Source organism: Xenopus laevis, chromosome 9_10L, assembly GCF_017654675.1.
Source record: "Xenopus laevis strain J_2021 chromosome 9_10L, Xenopus_laevis_v10.1, whole genome shotgun sequence".
Classification (NCBI taxonomy): domain Eukaryota; kingdom Metazoa; phylum Chordata; class Amphibia; order Anura; family Pipidae; genus Xenopus; species Xenopus laevis.
Window position 1 is genome coordinate 132,152,613 of NC_054387.1, and position 20,518 is coordinate 132,173,130.

Consider the following 20,518-nt stretch of genomic DNA (forward strand, 5'->3'; position numbering starts at 1 on the left):
TGAAGTCCCGAAGAGGCAGAATGCGGAAGTGCCGAACATACGAAGTCCTAAGCGGCGAAAAGACCCGAAGTCACGAAAACATCTATAATTGAAGTCCTGAAGCCACGAGTTCAATTCTACTGGCACCAATGTGGGTTTTTTGTTTTTTTTTTAACTTGTAAGTGGGGCCCTGGAGCCAATGTTTTTTTAAAAAATGATTTTTGGTGCCACAATTTTTTTAACTTGTAATGGGGGCCCTAGCGCCAAGGTTTTTTTAAAAAACTATTTTTGGGGCCTGCTGGTCTGGGTCGGCGGGACCCACATCGTTTTTACCTGGTGTCCTGTCGGCCCAGTCTGACCCTGTTCTGGTACAACCTCCCATGGAAAGATCGACTGCTTATACCCCAGTGTGACAAAAAAAAACGGACAGATTCGCTCATCACTTCCCAGATCCTGCATGGTTAATTAGCAATTAGTGTATATATATATATATATATATGTGTAAGTCATACAGTATGTGCACGATTGTGTATGTGTGTACACGTATATAAATAAACTGGATCTCATGTTACTTTCATTTTTGCTGATAGAGATCTGCCTCGCTGCTTGACAGAGACTATTGTACTGACTTCCTTGTTCTACACGTGAAATGGGGAGAGAAGGAGGGAGGAGGAGAGGGAAGGAGGGAGGGAGGGGGAGAATGAGAAAAAGGCGCGAAAGAAATAGAAAAAAATTGCGGAAAGGCTGGCTGCCTATAGTGGAGGAGGAACGTGCAGGTAAATACTGGTTCATTTATTCTTTGGGATATCTCAGCTCTCTCACAGGGACAAGCATAGCTGGTGACCAGTAATTATGTTGTTATAGTTTAACAAAACCTTAAAGAAAACTATCATGGAATTAATGTGTGTGTGTAATGTTCCCTCTAAGCTGCGGACTTGTTTGTGTGCACAGGTACATCATTTAGTATCAATTCAAACCCACCCACCTCTCTGCTCACCCAGGTTTAAGTAGTTTTTAATAAATATAATGTTCTCACCACCGAATAGACACAAGGAGGATAACAGAATCAACATGGAGCAGAGATATGTTTGTCTTCTAAATCACAACCCTTCCAATGAGAAGTGAGATGGGGGAACTAGAAAGAAATAAAACACAGGTTTTTTTGTACCTTTTACTGTTAAGGGTAACTACAGTCATGAAAGAATATTTTAACCCTTTCATGGCCCAGACCAAAGACTTGGCTATTCCCAGAGCAGAACACATTTGCACTATGTCTGTCTCTCTCAGCTGGGTCCTTGCAATGTTGTGTGGATAAAGGAAGGTGCATTGCTGTACTTTACCACTTGAATCGAACAGTCAGGATTTTAAGTGTCAGAGGTGACTAAACAAGTCATGCTTGACAAAGGGGTATTGTTCCCCGAAATGTTGCATTGCACTCCACTTGCACAATAAAATAATTGGAAGATTTCACCAGTCCTGTGTGCTATTGGTTCCTTTTCTACTAGTGACTAAACAAGTAACATGTTTCATTGATAACAAGTCAGTAGTGCATTGTATGCTCTAAGATACATTCAGTTAATTACTTTTATAGGCAGATATATGCTGAGACCACTGTAGAAATTGATTTTGGCGGGTTTAAGTTCCCAATTTGTATCTGATCCAATGGAAACCCCGAGAAATTTTCTTTTCTTACTGTGATTAGTGTCATAAGGCCCCGGACACACAAGCATTTTTCGGTTTCGCCATGGTTTGTAAAAAAGCTGACAGTGGCTGAACTACCGGGGGTGCAGGGGGTGCATGCGGGTCGGGGCCCTCACCCCCTCAGGGCCCCCCGGCAGCTCGTGCTCCACTGAAATGCAGGCTGAAGATCGCATATGGAGGGGGCCCGGCTGCGCATCACGCACCAGGGCCCACCTCCCTCTAGTTACGTTACTGGACGCTGACCACTGTGTAAATACACTAGTGTAAGTGTGATTGCCTAAACTTGAAACCACTAAGCATATTTACGCAGCGACCAGCTTTTGTTAAAAACCGTGGCGTGGACTGTGCCGAAAATGCGGCCTAAAAACGTATGTGTGTCCATACCCATCTTACAGATGGGACAAAGTTTGCCACCCGCTGCAAGTAATTGAGTGGGGGGGGCAGCCAGTGGAGATGGGGAGGGTTTGGGGTGCCATATCTCCAAAGCCAGCCACTGCTGTAAAATGCAAAAAATCATCCAGCTGATCTGTATCAATCTTTTTTTTTTAAATAATTTATTCTTCTTTTGAAACTCGAGCATGCTTCAATTCCCAAAGTGCAAAAGTGCAAACTCATGCAATAAGGGTTCATTGACTTAGTCTTAAAAAAGTTCAAACTCCAGGGTAACCTGACCAAAAGGAACAAAAAGTAATCTGGAGTTTTCAGACTCCCCTTCACTGAGGCTAGGGGGAGCCCCTTTATCCCCAACCCTCCTGCACAAAAGGCACAGGCAGGGGGCAAGGGTCTTTGAACCCCATTTCACCTCAAGGTGAAGGGGGTCCCTTTGTCCATTCTCCTCCTGCCAAAAGGTTTGGGAGGGGGCAGGATAAACAAGTGGCCTCTGAAGGGGTCCCATCTCCAAGGTGCACCCTAGTAGGGCCAGTTTCATGGGAGGAAGAAGCCTAATGGCCACACAACGCCTAGATCTGTGTATTTGACCCAGGGGTTTTAGCACCAGATCCAAAAACGTGCATAAGTGCCAGGAGACTCCTTGTTCTTTGTTCCTGCAACTGGAGTTGGAAGCTTTAAGCCCAGTTTCCCAGCAGTGAACAAGTCTGTCCTTTATCCCCATGTCTGATTCCACTGTCATATAATGAAGAATAAAATAATATAATTATCTCTATATGTAACATAACAGAAAGATGGATAACATAGTGCTGGGAAACAACATTCTCATTGGTCAGTTCTTTTGCATTTATAATAAAGTTTTTGATCGGTAGAATTCATACGTGAGTAAACCTGTGGTCAATTGCAAATTGCTCTTTGTACAATTAACCATCTTTCTGTTTTCATCATAAGAACCTCCTGGCGTCCAAATAATCCTATTTTTGTTGTACAGTAGCCTGGGTGTTATAGTTATACTACACCTATTTGGGAGACTTCCACTTAGCGAAGGCCCTGACCCTGATGTGTGAGTCCAATGTAACCCATGCTCATTACCATTAGCTGGACATTAATTATCTGTGGTTTGGATAGCCCAGATTTGTGTGACAGTTGTTTTTTGTTATAAGAACAGTTCCCCTATTAATACCATTCCAAAGTTGACCTTGAGTCCTCCAAACTAAATCTTCGGGTGAGTCCAGGGCTTACAGACACTACCAGCCCCTTTACCCCCTTTACATACACTCCCCAGGTAGGGGAGGTATGTGTGGGGTTCTGGTACAGCTTTGGACTGGAGGCCAAGAGGCCCACCGGGGCTTCCGCCACTGGCCCCTCACTTCCCAGTGTGGGGCACCCTACCTCTGTGGCCCCCCCCTAGAGGGCCTCCGTCCCAGCCACGACCCCCCTCAAGGCCCTCAAGCTTACATGTGCTGTGGTTGTGGCAGTGATCGGGAAGCAGTGTGGGCTGTAGGAGGATGCTGGTCTGGGTCAGTGGGACCCACCTCGTTTTTACCTGGTGTCCTGTCGGCCCAGTCCGACCCTGTTCTGGTACAACCCCCCATGGAAAGATCGACTGCTTATACCCCAGTGTGACAAAAGACAGTGGCTGCTGCTGCTGTTACTCCTGGGCATGTAACACTGGGCTGGGGGTAATGTAGTAGCAATTCTTTTTAGCAAACTAAATTTGTGCTTGTGCTTGCATTCACAGATACGTGCACCAATTTAAACCCATATCTAGTGATGGGCGAATTTATTTGCCAGGCGAATTTCCGCACTTCACCACTTGCACATTTTTTTCATAAAATTCCTAGCTGAAAAATCAGCGCCAAAAAAAAAAATAAGCATTTTTTAATGAGTTGCACATGTAAAAATTGTTGCACACAAAACAATTATGTTTCGCAATTGTTTTGGTGAAACGGGACAGATTCGCTCATCACTACCCAGATCCTGCATGGTTAATTAGCAATTAGTGTGTATATATATATATATATATGTGTAAGTCATACAGTATGTGTACGATTGTGTATGTGTGTACACGTGTATAAATAAACTGGATCTCATGTTACTTTCATTTTTGCTGATAGAGATCTGCCTCGCTGCTTGACAGAGACTATTGTACTGACTTCCTTGTTCTACACGTGAAATGGGGAGGGAAGGAGGGAGGAGGGGAGGGAAGGAGGGAGGGAGGGGGAGAATGAGAAAAAGGCGCGAAAGAAAAATAAAAAAACGGGGAAAGGCTGGCTGCCTATAGTGGAGGAGGGACGTGCAGGTAAATACTGGTTCATTTATTCTTTGGGATATCTCAGCTCTCTCACAGGGACAAGCACAACTGGTGACCAGTAATTATGTTGTTATAGTTTAACAAAACCTTAAAGAAAACTATCATGGAATTAATGTGTGTGTGTAATGTTCCCTCTAAGCTGCGGACTTGTTTGTGTGCACAGGTACATCATTTAGTATCAATTCAAACCCACCCACCTCTCTGCTCACCCAGGTTTAAGTAGTTTTTAATAAATATAATGTTCTCACCAGCGAATAGATACAAGGAGGATAACAGAATCAACATGGAGCAGCAGAGATATGTTTGTCTTCTAAATCACAACCCTTCCAATGAGAAGTGAGATGGGGGAACTAGAAAGAAATAAAAGGGCCTTAAAACGTATGTGTTCCATAACATCTTACAGATGGGACAAAGTTTGCCACCCACTCACTGCAAGTAACTGAGTAGGGGGAGGCAGCCAGTGGAGATGGGGAGGGTTTGGGGTGCCATATCTCCAAAGCCAGCCACTGCTGTAAAATGCAAAAAATCATCCAATGACAATCCCAGCTGAACTGTATCAATCTTTTTTTTTTCTTCTTTTGAAACTCGAGCATACTTCAAATCCCAAAGGGCAAAAGTGCAAACTCATGCAATAAGGGTTCATTGACTTAGCCTTAAAAAAGTCCAAACTCCAGGGTAACCTGACCAAAAGGAACAAAAAGTCATCTGGAGTTTTCAGACTCCCCTTCACTGAGGCTAGGGGGAGCCCCTTTATCCCCAACTTTCCTGCACAAAAGACACAGGCAGGGGGCAAGGTTCTTTGAACCCCATTTCACCTCAAGGTGAAGGGGGTCCCTTTGTCCACTCTCCTCCTGACAAAAGGTTTGGGAGGGGGCAGGATAAACAAGTGGACCTCTGAAGGGGTCCCATCTCCAAGGTGCACCCTAATAGGGCCAGAGCTCATGGGAGGAAGAAACCTAATGGCCACACATCATCCCCCTAGATCAATGCATTTGACCCAGGGGTCTTAGCACCAGATCCAAAAACTTGCAAAAGGCATAAGTGCCAGGAGACTCCATGTTCTTTGTTCCTGCAACTGGAGTTGGAATCTTTAAGCCCAGTTTCCCAGCACTGAACAAGGCTGTCCTTTATCCCCATGTCTGATTCCAGTGTCATATAAAGAATAAAAAACGGCCATAATTATCTCTATATGTAAGATAACAGCAAGATACATGACATAGTGCTGGGAATCAGCATTCTCATTGGTCACTTCTTTTGCATTTATAATTGTGTTTTTGATCGGTAGAATTCTCATTGGTGAATTTACTTTCATCAATAATTATGTTTTTGGAACTAGGGGGCACTGTGGTTCAGTGTTATAGTTAGTTTTATGACCCCTTTAATTGACTAGTGTGACTGGAGCAAGTAGTCAGAGGAAAGAGTTGGTTACTAAGCTCAGGGCACTGTCATCAGTCCAGAGCAGTCTGAGCATGTGCAGTGTTAGGCATCTTCATAAGCATGCATCTTCATTTCTGTAGGGTTTTGGTGGCTTTGGCAGGTACAAAATCCCAAACATAAGGTCCAACATTTCTATCCTTTTTCTTTTTTTACACTTTAGTTGCCATTTAAAACTCTGCTGTAACTACTAAACTATGAATTTTAAGTTTTTGTAAAAATGTTCTTTTATTTGAAACCCAGGATTTAAAGATTAAAAGATGACCCTGCTGGAAAGAGAGAACGTTATAAAGGGAAAAACATGGCAAGCTTTAGTAAATCATTTTGAAAATTTGCACTCCGACAGCCTTAGATCTTTAAAGTATAAACTAAAATATTGTGAAGCACCCGAAGACTGTAAAAACATTCCTTGGAGCAAGTTGCAGAAAGTCCGATGTGGAAAGAAGCTGGCAGATTTCTTCATCAGACACTACACCATAGAGAAGGCTGGAGGGTTCGCCGTTAAACTGCTGGCAGATATCAATGAGAAGCAGATGAGTAAAGAACTTGAAGCAGCTCTAAAGAAAGGTAAGGAGAACAGTTCTAAGTAATAATCAGGTCTCTCCAGCACAGAACCCATCATACCTAATTTGCAATTCACGTAGGAATTGGGAATGTTGGATTACATTACATGAGGTTCACCACCCCATCACATCACTGAATGGTTAGACTAACTCTGTATTTGAAACTTTATCATATGCATGTGGCTCCTGTTGTTGACCATGAATATTTCACTCTTTCAGGGGTTGGTGAGACAAGGACAAGTCCTTTAATATATGTCTGTCCCCTGTAGTGATCACCAGCAATATCTTTATAGTCACCAGCACTTTTGCAACACAACTGTGTGGGGTCTATAGGCATTACAATAATTTTATCTGCTATAAAAGTACTTTCTTTTCACAAAGCACACATTTAATTAGCCCATTGCTTATAGGCTACTCCAAGGAAAAACTCCAAGGAAAAAACACAGCCATCTTCCTTTATCAATGCCCTGTTGGAAATCCTGTGTTGTTTCCCTGCCCATATAAAGGAATTATTGTGGCCCTTAGTAATTGCTGAAGAAACACTTGGGTTGAGATGGGTGAGTCAGGAAAGGGGATCTGATCCCATAACACATCCCTTGTGTATTAACCATTGCCAAATGTAGGCTGCTCTGTAATAGTTCAAAAAGCTCAGGTCCTTGAGCTCCATTGTGAAGCACAATGACAAGTTTCTGTGGGTGCTCAACCATAAGGCAAAGCTTCTCAAACATAGTGAATTGTGCCCTATTTTTGCATTTTGAACCCTGCCCTTTGAGTGATATATGACTAAAAAACTTTTAGATAATGTGCAGTTGATTTCTTTGGCATTATCTGAATGGGCCAATGTTTAAACAATCACTGTTATACAAATAGCCATGATTTTTGGTAAAATCTTAGCATTAATATATATTAAAGAAATAGTTCTGTAAGGATTTTTTTCCGTATAAATAGTAGCTAGCAGGCGTACAAAAAAAAATGGAGAGAGAGCCATAGGGACAGTATTCAGTTGCTCTAATTATTTTCCTTAGAATAATGTTTATTCCAAAGACTCCACAAGCTCAGCATTAAGGTTTTTGAGCCCAATGTTCCTTGGATAAATATCTAATATCTATCAGCCCTACATTGAACTAATTATTCTATTCAATTGAGTGGCCGTATATAATAACATCTTTTCCCCTTCAATCTCAATATTTAAAAACATTTTGGGCTTTGATAAGATCCTTACTAAAAAAAACAGTTTGTTTCAATCTAAAATTACTTTGGGTTTCCAACATTCTTTTATGGCCATTTGCCATAATCTTATGCAGCTTTCCATATTTCAGTTTCTTTTTATTGAGTTTATTTCTAGCTGCATTTATTTTTCTTGTTCAAACCCCCACCTAATAACTGTGGATCAGTGGAAACCAAGGGAGCTCCAAAGCAGGAAGTAGGGTTCTGACTAGTGATGAGCGAATCTGTCCCTTTTCGCTTTGGCGAAAAAACTTTCAAAACTACGATAAAAATCAAAATGGTGGAAAATTCACGGAATGCATTGAAGTCAATGGACGTCAACATTTTTTATGTGCGACAATTTTTCTCGCTCCAAAAGATTAAAGTCAATGGGCATTTTTTCTTATGGCAACTTTTTTGTCTCTGCAACTTTTTTGTCTCTGGTAGCCGGCTAATTTTTGCCGCAGTTTCACTAAAAAATCACAGATGGCCAAAAAAAATTACTCATCATTAGTTCTGGCTACCATATTAGATATCCAGCCACTCCAGTCTTTATAGATTACATTTTTTGCTAACTAACTATATTGAAAACTTTTCAAAACTATAGGCCAGTTAGTTTATTGTCAGTGGTAGGAAAGCTTTATGAAGGGGTTTCAAGGGATAAGATACTTGACTTCATTGCAAACCATAATACTATGGGGCTGATTCACTAAGCTCGAGTAAAGGATTCGAATGAAAAATACTTCGAATTTCGAAGTATTTTTTGGGTACTTCGACCATCGAATTGGTTAAATTCGTTCGAAGTCGAACGAAATCGAACGATTCGAAGTAAAAATCGTTCGACTATTCGACCATTCGATAGTCGAAGTACTTCCCCTTTAAAAAAAACTTCGACCCCCTACTTCGGCAGCTAAAAGCTACCGAAGTCAATGTTAGCCTATGGGGAAGGTCCCCATAGGCTTGCCTGTGATTTTTTGATCGAAGGATTTTCCTTCGATCGTTGGATTAAAATCCTTCGAATCGTTCGATTCGAAGGATTTAATCGTTCGATCGAACGAAAAATCCTTCGATCGATCGATCGCAGGATTAGCGCTAAATCCTTCGACTTCGATATTCGAAGTCGAAGGATTTCAATCCGAGGGTCGAATTTCGAAGTATTTTTAACTTCGAAATTCGACCCTTAGTGAATCGGCCCCTATGAGTTTGTCCCAACATGGGTTTAGGAGCAACAGATCTTGCCAGAGGAATTTAATTGCCTTTTATGAAGAGGTGAGCAGGGACCTCATTTCTGGGATGGCAGTGGATGTGATTTACTTAGAATTTGCTAAATAACTGGGCAATTAAGTTCAATGTTGATAAAAAATAAGATTATGCACTTTGGCAGAAATAAGTGTGAGTGTCAGTGCATCATTATGTGTGTATGCATGGGCACTGGGTTTCATTTGGAGGGGTTCAACTTGATGGACTTTGGTCTTTTTTCAAACAAATTAATAAGAAACTAACTAAGAAAATAACAAAGAATTTTAAATTCTGTACCATTTCTGAAAGAATCAAGTTTATCTTCACTGTTTTGCTCACATCATTAGTGATGGGCGAATTTGCGCCGTTTCGCTGAAAAATTCGCGAATTTCGCGCGAAATTCGCGAAACGGCGAATAATTCGCGAAACGGTGCCGGCGTCTAGTTTTTGACGCTGGCACCCATTTTTGACGCCGGCACCCGTTTTTTCTACGCCGGCGCCCGTTTTTGAACCCGGCGCCCGTTTTTGGGGGCGTTTCGCGAATTTATTCGCCGGCGGCGAAACGCGCAAATTCACCGCGAATTCGCGCTTGCCGAATAAATTCGCCCATCACTACACATCATCTGTTTCCCTTCATTGTTTATTCACTCAGGACTTGCGTGTCAGAATTTCATTGACAGTTAGATCCAATATAACTTTTAGTGGGGATCCATTTCCTAGCAGATGTATTAGAGTTCACTCTAATGTTCACTCATTTCAGCATACACAAAATCTAACAAAATAACTGCCTTTTGGCACAAATCTTGCATGTAGAGAGACAGGATCTTTGGTTATTTTAAAAGAGTGAGCTCTAATACATCATCTAGGCAAATGTGCCTCTTCCTAAAAGATATATTGGATCTTACTGTTATTCAAATCCAGACTCCCAACTCCTGCATGAAGAATGAATGAAGACAGACAGATGCTGAGAGGGGGAGAATGAAGAGAAACTTGATTATTTCAGTGACGGTACTAAATCTTTAATCAACCAAATTAACACATTTAAAACATTTATTTCAATAGGATGATGAAGCTTATATTACATTTTTGTGATAGTTCCCCTTTAAACAACATAAAGGGGCACATTTACTAAGGGTCGAATTTCGAAGTTAAAAAACTTCGAAATTCAACCATCGAATTTGATACTTCGATAGTCAAAGTATTTTTTTCGTTTGAACGATTTAATCCTGTACAATCGTAGAAAAAAAACTTTGACTTCTAAAAACTTAGCCAAAGACTCAGAGAGGTTCTAGGAGGTATAATGATAGGGTTTGTGCCAATGCCAAAAAAATATATATAAATAGGTACTACTCCAAAATAATTAATAATTCAAAAACAAATATTAAGTAAATCTTGGAGGATATACTCACAATTCACCCCAGTCCCAGGGTGTAAGTCCAAGACAACATTTCAAAAGAGAGATGTGAGTTCCTCCAACAATAATGAATCAATCAGATAAAAAATTTAAAAATGTATTAGGCTTTATGAGTAAGTGCCCAAGCAGGCACCAAATGCGTTAGGTCTTGTTCTTATGTCCTAATACATTTTTCAATTTTTTAACTGATTGATACATTATTGTTAGAGGTACCCACATCTCTCTTTTGAAGGGTTCTAGGAGGTCCCCCATAGGCTTAACAGCAATTTGGCAGGTTTATGGTGGCGAAGTGTCGAAGTCGAAGTTTTTTAAAAAGACAGTACTTTGATTTTCGAATGGCCGAATTTGTGAAGTTTTTTCATTTCAAATCGAATTTTGGCCTATTCGATGGTCAAGTACTCAAAAATTACTTCGAAGTTTTTTAATTAGAAAATTCACCTTGACCCTTGGTAAATGGGCCCCGAAATCTAAACAAAGGACAAATGCATGTGCAACAATAACACCAATTAGTGAGAGAAAGACTCCATGTCAGCATATATAATAATATGCCACATACAAAAAATATCCCCAGTAATGCAATCAGAGTCCAGAACGCTATAGCCCTAATATATCCAAATCATCAGCCAATTCTAATAGCAAGGGCTAGAATTTCTGGACCTAGGAGTAGTGGTGTTATTATTATCTTTATTTATATAGTTTGATACATTCCACAACAGTGTTCTGAAATTATATATCATACACATCAGTTCATGCCCCAGTGGAGCTTACAGTCTAAGGTCCATCAATTTCACACACTTTTATCAGAAGCCAATTAACCTGCCTGTAAGTATTTGCAGTGTGGTAGGAACCGGAGTGCCCAGAGGAAACCCGCGCAGACACACAGAAAACATACACACTCTATGCCAGGGGTGTCCAAACTTTTGGCTCGCTGGGCCACATTGGAAAAAGAAAAATTGTCTGGGGCCACACATGAAATACACAAACACTTTTGATTTGTAAAAGTAGAGGAAATACACAGAAAAGAACTACAATGCCAGTTGGATAACCAGATGGAGCTATACACTGGAATATGGGACACCTGGATATTAAATAGATGTATTATTATATCATTATTACTAACTGAGCAATGGGCAGAGTCCCCCCTCCTCCTATTTCCTCGGGAACCAAGGGTTTCAAGATGGGCCACATTCATATGCATCCTGGGCCGCATGTGGCCCTCGGGCCGCAGTTTGGACACCCCTGCTCTATGCAATGAGGTGCGGTGAAGTAACATGTCAACTTCTCGGACATGTTGTCTCGCCTTCTGCCAATCTTTCTATTGTTTACTATGATCCCGAAGCTTATCTTGCACACACACTTAGGGGCCGATTCACAAAGGGTCGAATATTGAGGGTTAATTAACCCTCGATATTCGACTGGGAATGAAAATCCTTTGATTTCGAATATCGAAGTCGAAGGATTTTGCGCAAAAACTACGATCATATATTCGATCATATATTCCTTCGATCGAACGATTAAATCCTTCGAATCGAACGATTTGAAGGATTTTAATCCAACGATCGAAGGATTATCCTTCGACCAAAAAATTTAGGAAAGCCTATGGGGACCTTCCCCATAGGCTAACATTGACTTCGGTAACTTTTAGATGGCGAACTAGGGGGTCAAAGTTTTTTTAAAGAGACAGTACTTCGACTATCGAATGGTTGAATAGTCGAATGATTTTTAGTTCGAATCCTTCGATTCGAAGTCGAAGTCGTAGTCGAAAGTCGAAGTAGCCCATTCGATGGTCGAAGTAGCCCAAAAAACACTTCGAAATTCAAAGTTTTTTTACTTCGAATCCTTCAAGTTAGTGAATCGGCCCCTAACTCTACAGCACACTGAGCATGTGCAAGATCGCCAACACAAGCTGAGACTTTAGCCTCGTGCAATAAGTTGACTACTTAAATAAGTTCACTATATAAAATTTTCTATTTTAGCCACATTCATTTTTGGGGTTTAGTTTCCCTTTCAATATAGCATAAACCCCAAGAAGATCAATTGCTTACAGTATTTGCTTCCTGGCAGAAGGGGTTTGTGTTTGAATTTGACACATACAGTTACTGCAGTCATTAATAATATAATAATATTATTATTGTATTTATCCAATACTAACATATCTGTATTCTCTTCTGGCACCTCTTGCTTTGGGGTTCTTAAATAGGCTCTAATTGCACCCCTCCCCCCATGGAAGCCCTGCAACCAGTAGACCAGTGGTCCCCAAGCAGTAGCTCGCGAGCAACATGTTGCTCCCCAACCCCTTGGATGTTGCTCCCAGTGGCCTCAAAGCAGGTGCTTATTTTTGAATTCCAGGCTTGGAGGCAAGTTTTGGTTGCATAAAAACCAGATGTACTGCCAAACAGAACCTCTTGTAGGCTACCATTCCATATAGGGGTTACCAAACAGTCAATCACAATCTCCAACTCTTTTTTCATTTAAATGTGGCTCACGAGTAAAAAAGGTTGGGGACCCCTGCAGTAGACAGACAGAGTAGTAGAAGAAAAATTAAATTTTTTGGAAAGGAGTGACAAGAAGACAGCGCTGGAGAGATTTGGCACTAATTGGGGTGAACCTGGTCCACCCCTTCTTTACTAAAACCTCCCTCCCTTCACCACTCTCCTCCATAATGGGACTTGGAATAAACGTAGAGAGAAGCAGCAAAGTGGACTAACCAAAGGCCTAGATATAAAGATGAAATGCTTTTTTTCCATATGTTTTGATTTTCGTAAATTGAGCAGGATCATGTGCCGTCATAAAACATCATCCTGCTTGGAATTCACTTGTCTAACTGTCTTTTTTTTTGTTTCTCTAGAAAACTGTAATTCATCAACAATCGACCTATACTGTTATGAGAGTCTCTTTAATTACAAAAGAGTCGGAAATCGAAACATAAAGTGTTGTGGTAGTCCTAGACGCAGGCTTGTAGGAGGTACCTTGGCTACTCAGCAGATCACAGGCCATATAAGCAATGCAGTTATAGAAACTAAGACAACAAATGTGAACTGCACTCAAGAGATCAACGCTGGACCTGTCTTGCAAGAAACATTTGACAGTACTGGACCTTCAACAGACTCTCCCATCATATCAAAAGAGGAAACTGACGATATTCCAGTAGATCACAAGTCACGATCACCGAAATTCATAGAACATAAGAACCAGCAACACAGAAACAATGGGAAATCAATACCTGTTACTCACAAAGGCAAAAATGGACCTGTAACAAATCATATTAAAAAATCGAATGCCAAGCGTATTCTCCGAAGGGGAAAGCCACTGCAAGACCTTGTACTGCCAGCACTGGATAAGTGTAAACATGCCCTTATAAAAAAACACAGCAATGGCAAGATTCGTATTTATGTCAAACTTTTATTCCAGCACTTTGTGCAGTTTGAGACATATGAAATATGGACCAAAAAAACGAATTTCAATGGATATGGAGGTAAAAATGCCATTCCAAAAAACCTGAGTCATGCTATACAAAAGGAGGTGCAAAAAGGTTTTCAGTGGGGGAAAAAAAACGATGGAGAAATAAGAAAAGAAATTAATCGTCTTTTGTCAAATCCAATAACCTCAGGCTGGGCTGATCTGATGTAGCTACCTGGCACTTGAAGGAGATATACTGTAAACTTTAGTGGGGAACAATTTAGAAAATTCTAATTCAATATAAGCATCTTCATATCAATATAAGAAACGTTCTAAATATAATCAATTAAAAACGATGACCCATTTCTAAAATAAGTTTTTCTTCACTAGTTCCTTCTCAGTGTCTGTCTCTCTTCATTGTCTCTTCATGTTTTGCCGCAACCGCCCACAAAAGGGAAGTTGCGGCAGGAAGTCCTGCTAATCTGGGAGCGAAATGGGCTGGCGGGGCCCACAAGAGGCCCTGGGTAGTGATGGGCGAATTTATTCGCCAGCGATTCGCCGCCAGCGAATAAATTTGCAAAACGCCTGTGAAAATTCACCGGAAAAATTCGCCAGCATCAAAAAAAAATTTCACCGCCGTCGGAAAACGGCGGTGTCAAAACGGGCGCCGGCGTCAAAAAAATGGGCGTCGGCATCAAAAATGGGCACCGCTGTCAAAAACGAGACGCCGGCACCGTTTCGCGAATTTTTCGCTGTTTTGCGAATTTCGCTAATTTTTCGGCGAAGCAAAACGGCACAAATTCGCCCATCACTAGCCCTGGGGTTTTTCCCGGTGTGCCTCTGGGCCCAGTCCGACTCTGCTGTAGGCAGTGTTGGTAAGAAAATGTAGGATCTGTACATCCTATAATCTTTGCACAGTGCATATTTATTTATATATGGTGTTTTGTGCATGTTTTCCTCTAAACGCTTAAATATTGCACTGCTGTGACTGTATTTTATTTTTTTGCGGACTAGGGTGAGATGTGCATTGTGCAAAAATGTGCTCACAATCAGGCCCGGATTTGCGGCAAGGCCGCATAGGCCCGGGCCTAGGGCGGCAAAAAATAGGGGCGGCATGCCACCCAGCCGCTTTATGGGGACGTTCGCGTCCCCATTCAACTACACCAGCTGCGCCGGCGTTTTTTCGCCGGCACGCTGGGATGGCGGGCGCTAGGACAGCGCGGCCGCCTGGTCGGACCGCGCGGCCTAGGGGCGCCCAGAAATGAAATCCGGCGCTGCTCACAATAGGTAGGGGTAAATCTAACCTTTGCATCTGCAAAAAACTGTGAAATGGCAAAAGTTCAGCAAATGCATTAAAGTCAATGGGCATTTTTTCATACAACTTTTTGCAAACTGTGCAACATTTTTTTTTTACTATACATTGTCTATGAGTCTATGAGAAAAGTGGTGAAATATTTGCCTTTCACTAGCTCACAAATGAAACCTGTGTTTGTGTGAGCATGGCCACAGTGTGTGGTCCAATATTGCATTGACAGTAATTTTGCAAATACATCTTTGCAATTTGCGGAAAAAAAACTGTTTAGCGAATATTTTTTTCCACCACTTAAGTTTTTGTGTAACTTGAAAGCAGAGTGTGTGCATAAATATCAATTTTGCAATCATGCCATATTTAAAGGAGACATATAGGATAAATTAATAAACTCTAATTTTGTAGGCAATAATGTATAAAATATGGTGCTGGTTTTACTTTTGACTGTAAATTAATATTGTCTTCAAATATAACCCCTATAGTGAATCTCCATATAGATGTTTTCTGGTCCTGTCTGTGTTTCAAATGAGGGGTGGGCGTGTCCTAACATTCCAGCCAGACGCACAGTAGAAGGGGGACAGCCAATCACAGCCCTGCAGTCACACAAGCACAGACATGCTTCAGTTCCCTATCAGGTCCTGCTAGCTGCTGATTGGTTCCTGTCCTACAGTGCAGTGAGCTCAGTGCACAGCCTGGGAATTCAGGGAGCAGGAAGTGATTAGTGGGGATTTTACAGAAATTTACAATAAAGTAACCAGAAACAAAACTTTTTGAAGCAAAATTATTCTAAATGTGTAAAATGCACTGGTACATTCTTGTCATCAAGTCATAATTTCAACTTTTTAACCCTTTAAGTGCCAGCAGAATTTCACATTTTGGTTACGAGAAATGCCAGCCGTTTTTAAGCATTTTGTACTCATTATTATTGTAGGAAAACCTCCATGAAACTAGGAAAATGATATATTGTTTTTTTTCGTTGCAAATTGGGCTTCGACATGCAAGTGGAATTTTGTGTCTTTTCTGGAGATTTAATGTGTATTTTGGGAGAAATATGTAAAAAAAATAAAATTGTTAAAAAATCGTGTAAATCTTGAGGTTTTTTTTTCCACAGAAAAGTTAATTTTACATGCCTTTTTTTGTCTTTGTAAAAGGCCAGATCCTGCCAAGTCCAACGATACCAAATATGTATCAGTAACCCTTTCTTTGTCCACGAGTAACCCCCAAACTAAAACAGCATTTTGTTTTGTATAATTTTACACAAGAACAAATAGATAAGCACACGTGACAGTTGATGCTGCATAACTTATATGTAAATCTAAATTATCCCTTCATGTTTGGTATTTTTAGAAACTACAGACCATCAGGTTTCTAGGGGTGCTGTAGTTTTCACTCAAAATTCAAATACATTTTACCAGCGCATCATGATATTTAGAGCTTTTTTGTTGCATTTGTAGTTTTTTTCTAAAATGCAAACTTAGACGCAGGATCAAATGTAAATCTGACAAAATAACACTGTTATAAATACTACAATTACAGACAATTTGAAAGACAAACTTCTCTTGAATAGAATGATACCCCATATGTATGGATACACATAGAGACGCAGCCCCCAAACACCCCAAAACTGGAGCAATACATAAGGGCAATTGCAGTTGAAAATATGGGGGCTGCGCTCTATGTGTACTACTTGCAGTTTTTTAGTCTAAACACCCCCAAACTGTCAAATAACCCCTACAAACCATATATGTCAGAAAAGTACACTTCTTTTCTCCTTTTCTACATGGAGAATTGGAGCCACAGTCGTTCTTAGAAGTCAGCGATTTGGTCTGAAATAAAGGAAAAAAGAGTTCCAAAGTTAGATTTCTCCCTAAGTTTCCATGGCAACTAAAAAAAAACTGCTCAATGACAATCTGCAAGTTCTCCTGAATAGAACGATACCCCATATGTATGGATACACATAGAGATGCAGCCCCCAAACAACCCAAAACAGGAGCAACGCATAGGGGCAATTGCAGTTGAAAATCTGGGGGCTGCGCTCTATGTGTACTACTTGCAGTTTTTCAGTGTAAACACCCCCCAAACTGTGAAATAACCCCACAAACCACATGTGTCCAAAAAGTACACTTCTTCAGCTATTCAAAGATGCCATTCTCACTTTTCTACATGGAGAATTGTGGCCGCAGTCGTTCTTAGAAGTCAGCAATTTGGTCTGAAATAAAGGAAAAAAGAGTTCCAAAGTTAGATTTCTCCCTAAGTTTCCATGGCAACTAACAAAAACCTACTTGATAACAATCTGCAGGTTCCCCTGAATAGAATGATACCCCATATGTATGGATACACATAGAGACGCAGCCCCCAAACACCCCAAAACAGGAGCAACGCATAGGGGCAATTGCAGTTGAAAATCTGGGGGGCTGCACTCTATGTGTACTACTTGCAGTTTTTCAGTGTAAACACCCCCCAAACTGTGAAATAACCCCCACAAACCATATGTGTCCAAAAAGTACACTTCTTCAGCTATTCAAAGATGCCATTCTCGCTTTTCTACACAGAGAATTGTGGCCGCAGTTCTTTGTAGAAGACATCGATTTTATCTGAAATAATGGAAAAAAGAGTTCCAAAATTAGAATTCTCCTATGTTTCCATGACAACTAACAAAAACCTGCTCAATAACAATCTGCAAGTTCCCCTGAATAAAAAGATACCCCATATGTATGGATACACATAGAGACACAGCCAACAAACACCCCAACACAGGCACAATGCATAATATTGGCGCTGTGAATTTATGTGTATCCATATTTTATCCTAAACTGTCCCTTACCAATAAAATAACCCCCACAAACTATAGATTTCTTGAAAATAAACACCTTCGACTATTCAGAGATGCCATTCATGCCTTACTACGCGGAGAATTGTGCCCGAAATCCTTTGTAGAACTCAGTGCTTTGGTCTGAAATAAAGGAAAAGACAGATTTATACAAAGTTAGATTTTTTTTATACAGAGTTAGATTTATACCCAAGAATTTTTCCAGAGAATTTTGGGACTACTCTATGAATCTGCATCTACCCTAAATTAACTCCAAAAATATATTTTACTCACCATTTTCGATTTAGTGGAGCGTCTGAGTTTCATCTGTCCTGTTGTGTAACAATACCAATTTAATTGCTTCTTCCTACACTTTCACCAATGACAAAATCTGTACCACATTTGCAAATATATTTACCAACAGAATCCATAGTACATTTGACCCATAAATTATGCAAGTGTCCTAAGAAGCGCACACCAGAAGTTTGTAAAAAAAAAGCTGGTGCCCCACTGGTGACAGACATGGCACGTGATCAAAGTACTATTCCTATTCAGAGAGCCACTGAAACTTGTCTAACCTAAATACTGCATAAATATTCAATGTGCGCTACAAGTACAAAAAAAATGGATTGTTCCAACCACAACTTTTCAGGAAAAAAATTCTGAATGCCTACACTATAAACAATTCTAAATGGAAGACCATAGTGTTCGGCCACCCTGTGCTCAAAAACCTTTGCTGTACAAGAAAACTGAAGACATACTACCCATAAATCCAGAGATGCCTAAATCTACAAAAACAAATGCAAATGTTGCCAGAAATATACAAAACTATAGATAAATGCGCTGATAGAGCAGCTTTTGAGGTGCCAGTAAAAAAAAAGACTTGTGGCATCAGCATTAGAGATGAACATCATCCCATGTATTCATCACGCACCACAAGTTCTATCGTGCGCCCTCTTGACCAACCAGCACCTCAGTTTGCTATAGCACCAGCACAATACAAATGCTATCCATAAAACTACAACTGGCCTAAAACATCATAGCTCAACACAAAAGCTGAATGCATAGACTAAGAACAAACCTACATACAATTGTTTTTACTGCTACACTGCACACAAAAAATTGCTCACCGTGTGCCAAATTCTACACCATAAATCAAAGATCACTACTATACAGAAAAAAAACTGCCAACTTTTGCCTCGTCAAACTTTTTTTATTACCAATATCTATACCAATATCTATAACCTAGTTATAAGCAAAGTAGGTACCTGCCAAAATGTTAAATCTTGAATCTGAAAAACCACTGCACAAAACAAAAAAAAGGCACATCATTTTGCCAGCACATATAACCAGTTATTGCTAGCTCGTGCATAAAAACCTAGAGCGTGAAATGTTTTATCTCAATATGGGGCTTGAACCGGAAAACCCACTGCACAAAATACAAAAGAAAAAGCACATCATTTTGCCAGCACACCTAACCAGTTATTGCTAGCATGTGCGTAGACACCTAGGGGCAAATTCATCAAGGGTCGAATATCGAGGGTTAATTAACCCTCAATATTCGACTGGGAATTAAAATCCTTCGACTTGGAATATCGAAGTCGAAGGATTTTAGCGCAAATTGTGCGATCGAACGATCGAAGGAATAATCCTTTGATCGAACGATTAAATCCTTGGAATCGAACGATTCGAAGGATTTTAATCCAACGATCGAAGGATTAGCCTTCGACCAAAAAAATTTAGGAAAGCCTATGGGGACCTTCCCCATAGGCTAACATTGAGTTCGGTAGCTTTTAGATGGCGAACTAGGGGGTCGAAGTTTTTTCATAAAGAGACAGTACTTCGACTATCGAATGGTCGAATAGTCGAACGATTTTTAGTTCGAATCGTTCGATTCGGAGTCGTAGTCGAAGGTCGAAGTAGCCCATTCGATGGTCGAAGTAGCCCAAAAAACACTTCGAAATTCAAAGTTTTTTTACTTTGAATCCTTCACTCGAGCTTAGTGAATGGGCCCCCTAGCGTGTGAAATGTTATATCTCAAAAGGGGCTTGAACCTGAAAAACCACTGCACAATCACTTCAAAAAAACACAAAATAAAAAGCATCACTTTGCCATCACACCTACTGCTAGCATGTGCATAAAAACAGAGCATGCCAAGTTTACTATACAGATTTACTAAATCCTTTTACCACCAACAACCCCAGAGAGCCCTAACCTACCAACACAACACAACTCAAGTCCTCTCGTAGTGTACCACAGTGTGGTGCAGCTCAAAACAGGGTTGGAAACACAAAGCAGACTTGCTAGGACACTTGGGACAAAAATACCGCACATCTTTTCAAACACCCCTGGAACGGCAAACCTTACAAGTTCTCTGGGCATATCTTTTATTAGGAGTTGGTGGAATTTGTGCAATGAAATGCTTACACACCATTCGGGCAACATTGTCATTGCCAGGCATATCTGGAATCTCCTGTGCATCTCCAAACAAAAGTGCAGGGAGTGGTTGCAGCAGATAATTGTATAAATTTGGGGCCTGGTACTGCCGCCTTGTAAACGACATAGGAATTATAAAGGGCCATTTGAATCATGTAAATTGCTGCTTTTTTGTAGCAGGCTCTGGTTTTTCTGGTGGCGTCATAGTAAGTTTGAATTTGGTCTGTTTTATCGACTCCACCCATATACTATATTCTTTACAACAGAGTGGCTTTGATTTTCGGGCCTGCCACATCTGTGTTGGACAACTACACTCTCATTGTGGATT

At 40.6% G+C, this 20,518-nt stretch overlaps 1 protein-coding gene across 1 annotated transcript; it reads left to right on the top strand.

Moving 5' to 3' along the window:
* Nucleotides 1–681: 681 nt before the first annotated feature.
* On the top strand, nucleotides 682–14,196 carry LOC121398223. Its single transcript, XM_041577100.1, has 3 exons — nucleotides 682–755; nucleotides 6,059–6,382; nucleotides 13,086–14,196. Exons 2-3 carry the CDS (start codon nucleotides 6,076–6,078, stop codon nucleotides 13,865–13,867), a joined length of 1,089 nt encoding a protein of 362 aa, XP_041433034.1. The 5' UTR covers nucleotides 682–755; nucleotides 6,059–6,075; the 3' UTR covers nucleotides 13,868–14,196.
* The last annotated feature ends 6,322 nt before the right edge of the window (nucleotides 14,197–20,518 follow it).

Excerpts from the sequence above, each read along its gene's own strand:
- LOC121398223 (XM_041577100.1), top strand. The coding sequence starts at position 6,076 with ATGACCCTGCTGGAAAGAGAGAACGTTATAAAGGGAAAAACATGGCAA. Across the intron at positions 6,383-13,085 it reads TGAAGCAGCTCTAAAGAAAG|AAAACTGTAATTCATCAACA; the intron begins GTAAGGAGAACA and ends TTGTTTCTCTAG.